Genomic DNA, 14,349 nt, shown 5'->3' on the forward strand with positions numbered 1-14,349 from the left:
CAATAAAGCATGAAATGTTCATTATTCAGTGTCAGTCATTCATTCAATCAACAAGGCTTTAAGTGTCTACTACATGTGAGGTACTGCTAAGAGACGGAGAACACAGAATGGTGAAAATGGTCTCTGCTCTCAAAGAGCTCATTCTAATGAGGAAGATAACAAGCAAATTACCTTGTACATACAAGATCTCGATAGGGTGAACTTCAGGGAGCCGAGATGGAGAACACAGGACAGAGCAAAACAGGCAGAGGCCTCCGGAGGGGAAAAAGAGCCCTCCAGGCATGGGAGACAGACAAAGGGCAGGTCAGGAGACACACTAATGCGTATTTTCTAACAAAGTCACATGCCTACTTCTAAAATTCCCCAAGGGTAGTCTTATCAGAAGTTGTACAATTCGCTACTTACCGAAATCTACCCTTGTTAGTATACACTGCATTGGATGGTCAGTTGTATGCCTTGTTGTCGTCGCACCACTTTCATAACAAGATGCACAAAGATCGTAATCGTAGCAAATTAAACACTTGTATCTTCGACCTCGAAAATTTCCTTTTAAACATGCATCACAGCTGACACCTGTAAAAGAGAACATAGAGAAGGTATAGAGAAAAGGGGCTCTTGTTTTTCCCTAAAAAAATCCAGGAAACATTTAAATCGTTCTCATGCCTATTTATTCACCTTTCTAAAATGCTGAAGTAGAAGAGATCCCCAAGTACAGAGTCGAGAGACTTGGGTTGTCATTCTCTCGGGCTCTGTTACTATTACTGTTTTCTTACCTGCTGAATGGGAATGGGAATGCTGTCAGCCTGCCTTGGGGCACTTAAAAAAAATCAAAGGAGCAGACCAGAGTGTGCGAGACAAATGTAAGACGCAGTAATTACTACGGTCTGATCAATATTTTCTATTTTTGTATAAAAAGCTTTGTTCCTGAATTGGAAAATAAAGCTTTGACTAACAAGCACCATCCTAACAAGGCAGTATGATTTTCTCCTAATGTGTGTCAAACATTATATGTAATGAAATTATTTTAGCACATCTCCTAGCATGGAATTTTATCATACTAGAAAATGTGTATAGTCAAACAATCAATTAATCAATAAACATTAAATGGCTACTAAGTGCTAGGCACTAGGCTAAGCACTGGGGATGCAAAAAGAGGCAAAAGGCAGTCCAGCCCTCAAGCAGCTTCTAATCTAATGGGCAGACAACACGAAAACAAAATGTAAACAAAGCGAGCTATAATTAGGATTAACAGGAAATAATTAACAGACAGAAGGCATTAGAATTAAGGGGGGGGGTGGCTGTGTAAGGCTTCCAATAAAAGAAAAGATTTTAATTGAGTCTAATTTAACTTCTCCAGTAAACTGCTGGAGAACTACAAATTTTCTCTTAGAACACGGAATTTTTGACTTCAGTCACACAAAGACCCTATCAAATTACAACGAATATCCAATAGATGGAAGCAAAGGAAAGATTATGGAGAAACCAGATACACTTTCCAAGCAGGGTGGTAAGAGCTCCTCATAGAAAGGCCTCATCCATTCATAGATGGAGAAAGCTTCAGGTGATTCTGGGTGTGAGAACCGTCATCATGGTGTGATCTATACAACTTGAAGTGACAGGTGCTATTTGGGCTAGGGTTCCATTTGGCAGCCATGTTACAGGATTACTTTTTTCCTCTCATCAAATAAAGGTGAGTAGTGTTTATGCCCTAAAATTCCAACATTCATATTCCCCTCAGCCTTGCTCACCTCAAGCCGGCCATAAAACCTTATGTGCCACTGTCTGTGAGCTCATATTCTACCCTACAAGGAAAAGTGGGGTCTGAACATCCGGATATCTTACATGCCAGAAAGTGAATAGCCAGCACCCAAACTAGCAGTCAGTATCATCCAGAGGGAGGACTCATACAAAGCCATGATAAAATCACTTTGACAGATCCAGACAATGTTTGAACACTGCTCGAGATGAGGAGCTGTCAAGAAGTTTTTAATCATATTTTATCTAAGACTTCCTCCTTGTCACTATCTCCCATTGGTTTTGGTTCTGGGCTCAAAAGTAACACAGAATGCATTTACTGAAGATAATCACTCAAATTTTGGCAGACACATATTCCAGCCAAGTTATCTCTTCTCTAAGATATCCATCCATCTACACAGTTGTCCCAGCACACAGTAATCCAGATGTAGGCTGATGGTATGATGGTACTACTGCCTTTCTGGATGTGAACATTACTGCTTCTATGAAATCTGCTTATGACTGTATTAACCTTTTTAGCAGCTGCCTTGGAGCACTGAGAAGCTGTCTTCAATTTTAAGAATTCAGCAGGACAGTTCTACGGAAGGTCTGGGTCTGATAAGAAACAATCTGATAAAAAGATTCCAAAGCTAATTATGAAAGAATGGGAATAAAGAAAAGGATTAGGAAATTGGGTTTTGGGGAAATGAAGTTTATAAAATAACTTGGAGAAGCCAGAGCTTTAGGCTTCCTTGCCAAGTTTTCGACTTATGCACCATTCTGGGAAATGATAAAAGATCATGTTTCCCCATTCTCCAATTCATCATTCTAGTCTGACTGGCCAAAGACTGATTCAGCCAATGCCCATAGTCACACCTGAGCTGTGTGGAAGTCAGAAGATTTGTGTAATTTCAAAGATAGAATTCTCTCTGAGACTTAGAGACTTTTTACTACTTACAAATGACTGTCAGCTTGGCTCCTAACTAGGGATTCGAAAAGAATAGAATCATGGTGCCCCAGTTCTGCCACTGTGTGATGGGGAAAATCACCTCTAAAGTAAGGGAAGTTTAATTAGAAAATCTCGAAGGTTCTACTCCAAACCTATTAGCCCCAAACAGAAACTGCTGGCACCAAAATATTATTATATATAAAACGTATGGGTGTGTAAACACACAGAGACAGGAAAAACTGTTACAAAGTTGGTGATTAGAAATTATTTTAATTTTAAAATAACATAGCACTATTTTTTTCTGATATTATCAATCACACAAGCAAATTTTTCTTTTTATCCTTTTAAAGACTATTTCATTAAACTATAAATACAAAGTATAATAAATGCTTAAAAACTAACCATGAGTTCACGTAAATTGTTGCAGAACACATGGTGGTTGCCTGCTGCCCAAAGTCATTTGGCCCCAGTCAGGCCACGGCGAGCTGGGTCATGGCCAGGCAGAGCTAGAGCTCTCTCTACTCTTAAGGTGCCTGCTTTGCTGCCTTGCCTATTCCCCCCATCCTGCCTCTGGCTATGGGTTCAGTTTTTTTGGGTTTTTTTTTGGTCACACATACCTCCTGTGTTCTGAGGAAGCCTAAGGGTCCTTTTTCAGAATTTCTTTTAAACGAATCAATAACTGAGGAAAATGTTAACTTTCAGTTAGAGGTTGGAGAAAATGTAAGTTCATGAAGTCCTGCTCTAGCAGCTAGTCACCCTAATTTGCTGTTCTAGGCTTATTAGCAATTCAATTTTACTTCAAGGGAAATTCCAAACCTCTTTTTAAACTGGTGGGGGCCAATAACTTTCCTATAAAGCCCTTCAGATATTAAGATGGCTGGAAATCAGTCTATGGAGAAGCGAGGTTTTATAGTACCGCATTAAAACTGAGCTACCAGCTGAAGTAATTACAGGAACCTAAATACGACAGCCTGTGTGTTTTGGGTAGTGAGGGGGAGAAGAGGATCCCAGTGTCCCGTGGGACAGATTACCCGATGGAGTCTCAAAACGAAAAGAAGAAAAGATGGAGGAGATAGGTCCGCTTCCAAGTGAGTTGGCCGGGGAGGTAAGAGAGGGGAGACCCCAGGCTAAGTAACTACTGATTCCAGAGAGGTCAGGGAAATTCAAGGTCAACATGTCTTATTCCTTTCTGGTCTAAGGTCTCGCTCCTTCTCACTCTCTAACTACTACTGTCATTAGACAAACATAGACTCTTCCAGGACTTCCTTCCTTCCCTGGGTTTACTCTGCTCAGTCTGTCCACTGCTCCCTGGGAGGGAAAGGCCAGATGGGAAGCTCCCTACTTCTGAGCTGGCTCTTACACAAGCCACACTGATTCCAAGTCGCATCGATGGCTTTGGGACATGCAGGAAAGCCTGTAGCCTACAGAGAAACTAGAATAGTCTCCCTGGGCTTGTGCCTATTTTTATCAGACTGTAACAACAGCATAGGGAGTAGAGCTCTGGGTATACAAATGTACACTGAAAAAAGAATTGGTTCTTTGCAGAAATGAAAAAATACAGTAATAAGTCCTAGAAAGAAAATGTTGAAAATTTTCTGGAACACTTTCCATATAGAACTTGGGTGAAATCTACCTTTTTTTTTTTAATAATTTATTTTTAGTTTTCAACATTCATTTCCATACGATTTTAAGTTTTAAAATTTTCTTCCCCCCCCAGATGGCATGTAATCTGATATAGACTCTACTTATATATACATATTAAGCATATTAGGTGAAGTCTACTTTTCAACCTTTCTTTGGAGATCGTATGGCCAGCACACAAAACTCTGTAAATGACTACAGGACAGGACAGGACAGGACATGTCTAGCGTTACAGCAAACACCTGTTGGGAGGACCATAATGCACATTTAGAAAGCTAAGGGCTATCTTCCCCAAGACTGAAAGCAAGTAAGTGAGGGAGGGAAGGCACAGCTTTCTACTCTCAGAAAATAGTGCAGCTTCGTATTGCTTTAGAAATAGTTTTAATTGGCCAAAATATGGAATCGTTAGAAATAATTTTAATTGGCCAAGATATGGAATCAAAGTTCCATATGGCTATCCGTCCCTCTGGCACCTCAAACTTGATGTTTACTACTTTTCCCTCTAAACTTGTTTTCCTTCTGATTTCACTAATTCTTTAATGGGCACTATCATTCACTCGGGTTCCACGTTCTGAACCTTTTCATAGGATAATCAAAGGGCTTGGGATAATCTCCAAACTCTAGCACCTATGTGATCTAATAGCATTCATAGAGCATTTAAGGTTTGCAAAGTGCTTTACAAATATCATTTCATTTGATCCTCACAACAGCCCTGGGAGGTAGGTGCTATCATTTTTCCCATTTTTCATAACTGAGGTACGCAGAGGTTAAGTGACTTGCCTAGGGTCACACAGCTAGTAAGTGTGCTCTACTTGCTACACCAGCTAGCAGAGAACTTCAGTTGTCTAGGTCTATTTCCTCATCAGTAAAATGAGGGGAGAAGACTAGAGAATTTCAATTAAAGAGGGCTCTAGGAACCACTCTAAAGTGGTAAGAAAACTTCTTTCTTTAAAAAAAAAAAAGCTACTTTTTTGTTTCATATTAGCTTTATTTCTAAATACGTCTCTTCCTCCTCCCCTACCCAATAAGGAATCCTTTGTAACAAAGAATAAAAAACAGAAAACATAAACAGTTCAGCAAAACCAACACTTCAACCTTGTCTGAGAGCATACGCAATGTTGTAGGTAGGTGTACATTTTCTCAATTTTGTCCTCACGCTTGGTCACTATATGTAGCAAAAACTATATATTTTAAAAAACTAACTGAAATATTATAATCTTTAAACTTAAGTTCATTTTAAGTGATGAATGTCAAAACAACCTGACTATGACAACTTTTGCCTAAGTATTTATTAATTAATTAATATAAAATAATAATTAATTAAGTATCCACTCGTTCACAGGGCTTGTGAATGAAACTGATAAAAAAATATTTACTGAGTACCTCCTGATATAAGTAAGGCACTGTATTATGGAATGGACTGCAAAGTGCTTTTAAATATGAGCTATTATTTTTGAAGATGGGATAAGAAATGATATGTTACAATCATTAATCTCTTCTGAGCTCTGGTTCTAGCCCCAATGACCAATACATGCCGTAAAACAAAGAAATGGATTCTGAGAGTTGTTATACAATTTCCACACTTTCAGAAACATGCTGGAAAAAATAGTTTAACTTTAAAAATGAGGAAAATAGTGTATGAAATGGAAATTTTCAGGTCCTCGAGCATAGTAGTAAAATAGAAATACACTGTGTTGCCCTCAAATGCCACAGGGACAGCGTGAAGAGTACCTTGGCCAGAACACCATTTCTGCCCGGAGAAGATCCTTGCATTGCCTTTAAGGTGAATAAAGAGCTGTTCACTTGGCCCCATGTTCAGGTAGCCACTTTACTGTGAAAGCTACTAAAAATAATGCCTAGAGAAGAATTCAGATCACTCCTAAACACCTAGTACTGTGCTTTCCCTTCAGCCTTTCACTAAACAGGTTCCTGTGTCCAACCCTTTTGGCTTCTTCTGGTACGTGCCTACTTTTTCTACATTTGGGCAACCCTATGTAAAAAGCAGTGTGGTACAGAACAGTAGTTTGAGGGCAGGCTGGCCTAGGAGTCAGGAAAGCCTGCCTGGGTGCAAGCCCTGCTCCAGACACAACTTAACCCCGTGACTATGGACAAACCCCTTCAAAGGACTCAGCGCTCCTGATAAATCTCTAATGTTACTAGTTACCTAATGTTGTTCATATGCATAGGTTGAAGGAAGAAACTTCTGCACTAGGAGCTATTCCAACAGACCCATGAAATTAGAGTCGCAGATTCCATAAAAAAGGGTATGGGACACCATCTCCTACACCCTTCCATAAAATGTTCTGTCCACCAATTCTCCCAGAGAATAACTAAGTCCTTTTGGAACTCAGCTGAGAATATTTGCCTAAAATACAAGCTTCGAGATTATAACACAATACAACACCTATCGCTGTGTTAGGAGTCAAGCTGACAGTCATTTGTAAGTAGTAAGATTTTTACCATCTAAGACTGTAAAAGGCTCTTACTCTTTGAGATAATACTGTCTTTGAAATTACACAAATCTTCTGACTTCCACACAGCTCAGGTGTGACTACAGGCATTGGCTGACTCAGTCTGTGGCCAGTCAGACTAGGATGATGAATTGGAGAATGGGGAAGCATGATCTTTTATAATTAATTCCAAGAATGGTCCATAAATCTAAAGCTTGACAAGGAAACCTCAAGTTCTGACTGCTCCAAGTATTCTATAAATAGCATTTCTCCAAAACCCACTTTCTTAATCCTTTTAAAAATTCCCTTTCATAATTTTCTACGCTTTCATAATTTTTTCTATGTAATCTTTTCTTTCACAATTTTACTATGCTTTGGAATATCTTTTAAAATTATTTTTTATCTATTTTGTCAAATACTTCCCAAATACATGTAAAAAAAAAAGTTTAACAATCATTTTTTAAAATTTTGAGTTCCAAATTCCCTTCTCCCTCCTTGAGAAGACAAGCATTTTGATTTCGATTATATATGTGAGATCATGCCAAACACATTTCCATATTAGTCACATTGCAAAAGAAAACACAAACAAAATAAAACAAGAAAACTAAAGAAAGTTTTTAAAAGTATGCTTCAATCTGCACTCAGAGGGTATATAAGTTCTCTCTCTGGAGGTGTAGCATTTTTCATCATGAGTCTTTTGGAATTGTCTCAGATCAATGTCTTGATCAAAGGAGCTAAGTCACAGTAAGGATAATTACAATATTGCTGTTATGGTGTACTACATTCTTCTGGTTCTGCTCATTTCACTTAGCATGAGTTCATATAAGTTTTCTCAGGTTTTTCTGAAACCATCCTGCTTGTCATTTCTTACGGTACAATAGCATTCCACTACAATCATATACCACAACTTGTTCAGCCATTCATTCTCCCATTGGTAGACATCTCCTCGATTTCCAATTCTTTGCTATCACAAAAAGAACTGCTATAAATGTTGTTGTATAAACAGGTCCCTTTCCCTTTTCTTTGATGGAATCATTTTATCAGACTGTTTCTTATCAGACTCTTCATTCACACTCTATCCCAGACCCTTCTTAATTGTCCTGCTGAATTCTTACTACTGAAGACAGCCTCTCAGTGCCCCAAGGCAGATGCTAAAAAGGTTAAGGCAGTCATAAGCAGATTTCATAAAACAGTAATATTCACATCCAAGAAGGCAACAGCGCCATCACACCATCAGCCTACACCTGGATTACTATGTACTGGGACAACTGTGGGAACCTGGGAACACTTGTATGAACTGATGCAGAGTGAAGTGAGCAGAAGGAAAACAATTTATACAATAATGACAACATTACAAAGACAACTATTAAAGATAACTATTCCTCTTTTCCCCAACATTATTTAAAAACTATAACAAAATGATGTTGTCTTTGCATTCTTTGCCAACCTCAGACAATTCTGAGAGTAAGAACTCCTGACATTATTCTTACATTACCACGCCACACTTCTGAATTCATCCTGTTTCCTGTACATATCTTTATAAAAAAACAAAATAAAAAACCTCAGTTGTTTGGGGAATTCCCTATGTATCCACATTAGTCTCTTTATTCAAACCCTGTTGTTCTCCTCATAAGAACAGTTTACTTTCCTCTATTCAAATGTCATTCTTGAGATCTTCCTATCCCTGATGAACAGACTTCATCTACAGAATTTTAGTTCATTGAATCCTACCTGTAAACCCTTTAAAATCTGCTTTTCCAAAATCTAGGGTTCATTTCAGACATTTCCCCCTAACCTTCCTATTATTTCCATCCCTGAATTCAGTTCCTCTTTTCAGTGTGAATCAAATCCAGAATAAAATTTCCTTTGTTGGTTTCAACACCTTTTAAAGGATGAAAATATCACAAAGAGAAATCAAGATAAATATGAAAATATGAACTACTCTACTTTAAACTCAAATATGAACTACTCTACTTTAAAGAGAGAGGAAACTTGAGTTCCAAACCACTACTATACCATGAGTCTGTGCCAAGCTAGTGATCTACTTACTCCCTGAAGTCAGCTATTTCCTCTTCCTGTACAAGTGGTCTATAGTATATGACAATATTACTTCTGCTTCTGTCTGCATCGATCTTCATTCCAATGTTTCTTCTCCCTTTCCAATTTCTGGATTTCTTCACTGGAGCACATCTTCTTAATATATAATGCTATCCAGTCCCCTTTAACCTATCCTGTTTCTTCTGAATAAGGTATATGCTTCCAGCCTCATATTCCAGTCATGGATCTCAACTGTCAGTTAAAACCCATTAAGTCTCAATGATACCTATGAGGTCAAATTTAACTTTTTGCATAGTTCATCTTGCATGGACACAAGCATGAATCTTATGCACAGAAATCGGAAGCCAAGGTCATGGTTTTTATCATTGACTCTTTTTTCCTGGGGGGGAAAAAGACAGACATAAACCTCTCCCTTCTAATTGGCTTTAAGCTTGAGGTATAAGGGGAGAGGGCTTGGGGCAGGTAAAGAGGTTGCAAAGAACATCTGGAGGAGTGTTTCATGCAACAGAAAGAGCACAAGAAAGACCTACTAGTAATTCTCCTGGTGCTGATAAGCCAGTCATTTTATTTCTCCAACCTCATCTCTTCCTCCTCTATAAAATGAAAGCAGATAATATTTGCACTACAGCTAACTAGCTCAGAGAGTTACTGAAGATCATTTGACAAAAGAGAAAAGCTCCTCTGCATGAGTTTTGAAGTCTGTGAGCCCTTTAACTGCAACAATGTAGAGATAGGAATAGTTCTGAAATGACATGCTTGTTTAAGGGGTTTATCCTTAGATGTAATGTCTCTTAAAAAACAAAAACTTAAAACCAAAATTCTTTGTTTAAGAGGCAAAACCAGCCCTTGACAAAACTATATCTTAAAGGGCTACCCCAAACCATTACTGAGTATACTTTATATTTTGGCTAGTACCCCATATAATGATGGGTCATCCTCTGAACAGGTAGAGTACACACTGATGAAACCACAGATCCAGACTGCCACAGAACTGCCCAGCTTTGTCTGTAGTTGGAGAATTGTATTTTTGTTGAAGCACTAAAAAGGTTAAGAGATATTTACTCAATATCATTCATTTAAAAGAATAAATTTGAAGAAAAAACTTCAAGTCTGTAGATTTTTTTATGGTTAACATTGCCAAGATTGTATAGTTTCTTTTCTCTACTTGTAGCAATGAAAATAAATAAGCCTTCTTAAAATCCTCTCTTTTCATAATTTCTGATTCGGCAAACATCAATTAAGCATCTGTGTGCCTAGCACTGTGCTATGATATGCTGAGGGAGGTAAAAAGCTGAGATTACTCACCTTGGACCACTACTCTCAGTGCGCTCACAGTTTGGCAAAGGTATATAGTATATAATGATAATAAAAAATGTTATGTGTCCTCAGAGATGTGCAACATAAAGTGTTAAATATGATCTGAAAGAGTACAAATCTGTTTCCAACTAAGCAGATATGGGAAGGCTTCCTGGAGGAAGTGGCATTTCAGTTGGATTTTAAGAGGATGGGCAGAAATTCAATAGTTAACAAGGGAAAGAATGCAAACATTCTTTACATCAATTGCCTCTGATGATAAAGATCTGATGTCCACGATCAGCGTGTTCACAAAGTGTTTTCAGTTAGCAAATCACTTTTACACACGATAACCTGGTGAGCCTGGCATATGAGAACTAGGTGCTTAATAAATGCTGTTTTTCTGCCTTCCTACCCTAGAGTGCTAGTAAGTGCTCAGGCTGTCACTTGTCCTGAAGTCATGCACATTTTATCAAGTGACTGAAATCTACTGCCTAACCCCTCTGGCCTTCTCGCAGCTGCTTCTGCTGGGATGGTCCAATCCTACCCTGAGGTACCCAGTACCCACACTGCCAGAACTGGGTCGTAGGTGGTTACTTAAGTGCACCCTAGTTCTAACTCTTGCAAAAGCCACTTCTACTTCTTCTTGAAGGGGGGAACTATCACAATTTTTCTTCTGACCCATGACCTTCCTACCCTCAATATTCTCTTATTCATGAATGAAACAAAAAAAAATGTAGTACACTACTTCAGAAAGGATGCCTTTCTACTAAAGGATTCCTGTTCTACTAACACAAACATTCAATGAAGTTCTATTTGAAGAGTAAACTTAGAAATGAATACTTACATTATTAGTATGCTCCTAAGTAAAAACTATTAAATGAAATTCCATGTTTGCTAGGTTAATGTTATTCCCAAATTGTACCGAATTAGGCTCCAGTGAAAAGGGATTACAGAGGATAGAAGTAAAGAGCCCTGGCCCCCCCAGTGTTTGCAATTTGCACAGACCTGGAGAATGGGGGTCCATGGCACTGACTGAAGCCGTACGGGTTTGGGGACTGGAGGAGTTTACAGCACAGGTGGGGAACAGAATTATGACGTAAACAAGCCATAGTTGTAATCAAGAATATAAGCCATGAAGCTCAAAAACCCACCATGTCTGAAGGGGAAGTTCATAAGAGCTGGCAAGAAACAAGGTCCTAAGACCTGCTATAATAGCTGAGTAATGAAGCATCAACTTAAGGAGATGGCAAAGAACTCTCTCCATTTTTCCCACACCACTACCACCACCACACACTTGCACGTTTGTTTTAATGACCAGTTCCCTGGAGAATGAGAGAACTATTGTTACTGCCACCTTCACCGTTACTTATCCTCAGCAATGCCTGAAAAGTCCTATTAGACACATGGAGGAAAAAAAGAAGCACTTCCAAACCATCCTCACCTTGTTAAGTGGCTAGGAAGAAGTAGGTAGCCCCTGGCCTGAGACTGGCACTGTCTCAAGGAGGGTTCCACATTCCTTCGACTAGGAAAGAAAAGACAGATTCTCAAACCCTTCAGTGGATGACAAGATACATGCTTTTTCAAAGACAGTATAAAGCTCATCATAGTTACTCTATTTTGAAAAGCACTTAAAAGGTTTGGGCCCCCAACCTTTGCACACAGTCTGAACTCCTTATGAAACGGTGGAATGTTAGAGCACTGGATTGGGAGTTAGGACATAGTGCCTCTAGCCCTGACTTTGCCATTGTAGCTGTGTGATGGAGGGAAAGTCAACTAACCTCTCTGGGCCTCGGTGGGTTCACCTATTAAATAAGGGGTTAGATGAGATGACCTCTAAGGTCTCTTCCAAAGCCAACATGCTAGGATTCAATTCCCTTTTATGGAAGAGTGACAAGCTTGGTAATATGAAGGAGTGCTAACGACAACATATGCTTGACAGTAGAAAACCTTCCAATCAAAGCATTTAGTACAATGCCTTGCACAAAGCAGATATGAATTTGTTCAGCTGTTAAGTGGACAGGCACTGTGCTAAATGCTAAGGACCCCCACACAGTCAAAAGGCAGACCTTTAATCTCAAGGAGCATAGCATCTAAGAGTGAGACAACAAGCAAACAAATATATACAAATATGCTATGTATAGGTAAATAGGAAATAACTGACGGGGAGAAATCACTAAATCATGAGGTGGGAAAGGCTTCCAGTAAAAGATGGGATTTTAGTTGGGACTTAAAGGAAGTCAAGAGACTGAGAGGAGGAGGTAGAGCATTCCAAGATTGGGGGGGCAGCCAGAGAGAATGCCCTAAGCTGAGAGATAGAGGGTCTTGTTTCAGGAGCAGCCAGGAGGCCAGGGTCACTGGACTGAAGAGTGTGTGTCAGGGAGTAAGGCATAAGAAGACTGGAAAGGTAGTGGTGATGGGGAAGCGTACGGGTGGGGGAGGTGCAGAGAGGGCAGGGGAGGTATCGTCTAGGTTATATGAAGGGCTTTGAATGTAAAACACAGCATTTCTATTTGATGTCCCAGGCGTAGGGAACCACTGAAGTTTACTGAGTAGAGAGGTGACATAATCAGACATGAGGTTTAGGAAAATCACTTCAGTGGCTGAATGGAGGATGGATTAGATTGGAAAGAGCTTTGGAGCAGGCAGTCAAAGGGGAGAACAGGATGTATTCAAGAGATGTTGAGGGGGTGAAATAGACAGGCCTTGGCAACAGATCTCTGGGGTGAGAGATGAGGAATCCAGGATGACTCCCAGGTCGTGAGCCTGAGGGAGTAGGAGGATAGTGTGGTCCTCTACAGTAAAAGTGACATTAGGAAGTGGGGAGGGTTAAGCTTAGGCTTGTGGCTGAAGGATCTGCTGGCTGATTTTTATCAGTAAATCCTTAAGGTACGACAAGGAGTCGGAAATTTAATTCTGTTTAGTTTTTAAAGCAAGCATGGTAGAAGATGATAATGCTGTTCCATATATCTGTGTAATTCTCAAAAAGAAAGATGCTTTTGACCCACCATTATAGAATGCTATTTTGTCAGAAGTGCCAATGGAACTACACTGACCATCCCTAAGCTTTCTCACTCAGTTTCCTTCATCAAAATGCAATTGTAGGAGGGTTAGCTAATCAATTCAATGCCTACCAAACTGACCACTTGTAAACTCAGTTTCATTTATAAGGTTCCTTAAGCAAATGAACTAATAATAGCTAGAACATAATCCCAGACACTCTCTTAATCTGTCCATCTTTGATCACAATGGCAACTGATTGAGGGAATTTTCATGAGTTCACATAAAACCATCTTCACACTACTAATGAAACAACAAACCCAGCATCATCCTTATATGCAAGTAAAATTACAAGTGCAGCATGGACTGTGCCTCTTTTGACCCCAGAGCACTGGTGCTAATGAGAGAAGCAAAGCCTGATGCAGGAAAGACACCAGACTCGAGTCAAACTGAATATGCGTTACAACTGACACTTACTAGCTGTGATAAATCACGGGAAATTCTGAAGCCTAGTTTCTTCATCTGTAAAATGGATACTACCTACTTCACAGGGTGGTTGTAAGAAAAATGCTCTGTAAACCTTCAAGTGCTATTGGAACCATTATTTAAAATTTTTTTTAAAAACATTTTTATTTAAAGTTTTAAGTTTCAAATTCTATCCCTCCCTCTTTCCCCTACCCCTTCCCCACGACAGTAAACAATCAGACAAAGATTATACATGTGCAATTATATAAAACATTTCCATATTAGTCATTTTGTATAAGAAGACTTGAATAAAAGAAAAAAATGAAAGAAAGTGAAAAATAGCGTGCGTCAGTCTGTATTCAATCAATTTCAGTTCTTTCTCTGGAGACACAGTATGCTTCATCATTAATCCTTCGGGACTGTCTTGGATCACTGTATTGCTGAGAATAGCTAAGTCATTCACAGTTCTTCATTGAACAATATTGCTGTTACTATGTATAACATTCTTCTGGCTCTGTTCTATGTGAACCATTATTAATGATCATCATAATGGATAAAAGAAAATAAAGTCAATTACTCCCTCCCCCACAAACCCCCAAACTCCACAAACAGCAAATCTGCCTTACACATGAGTTTAATTGTCCTAAAAATCCAGCCTTCATGTATTCAGGAAGGACTTTTATAAGCCTAGATGAGTTCAGAGAAAGATTTATGAGGATGTAAGAAACATTCAAGATGATGCTGCAGAAGGATCAGCTG

The 14,349-nt window shown here is 39.1% G+C and overlaps 1 protein-coding gene across 1 annotated transcript in view; it reads right to left on the minus strand.

Moving 5' to 3' along the window:
• KCMF1 (potassium channel modulatory factor 1) overlaps positions 1–14,349 on the minus strand; it is a 118,121-nt gene that overhangs the window by 44,848 nt on the left and 58,924 nt on the right. Inside the window, exon 2 of the mRNA XM_027846131.1 lies at positions 406–573. Within this exon, the coding sequence (XP_027701932.1) occupies positions 406–573 (168 nt within the window). The remainder of the gene's footprint in view (positions 1–405; positions 574–14,349) is intronic.

The sequence above is a fragment of the Vombatus ursinus genome, unplaced genomic scaffold (assembly GCF_900497805.2).
Source record: "Vombatus ursinus unplaced genomic scaffold, bare-nosed wombat genome assembly UNPS02015066.1, whole genome shotgun sequence".
Lineage (NCBI taxonomy): Eukaryota > Metazoa > Chordata > Mammalia > Diprotodontia > Vombatidae > Vombatus > Vombatus ursinus.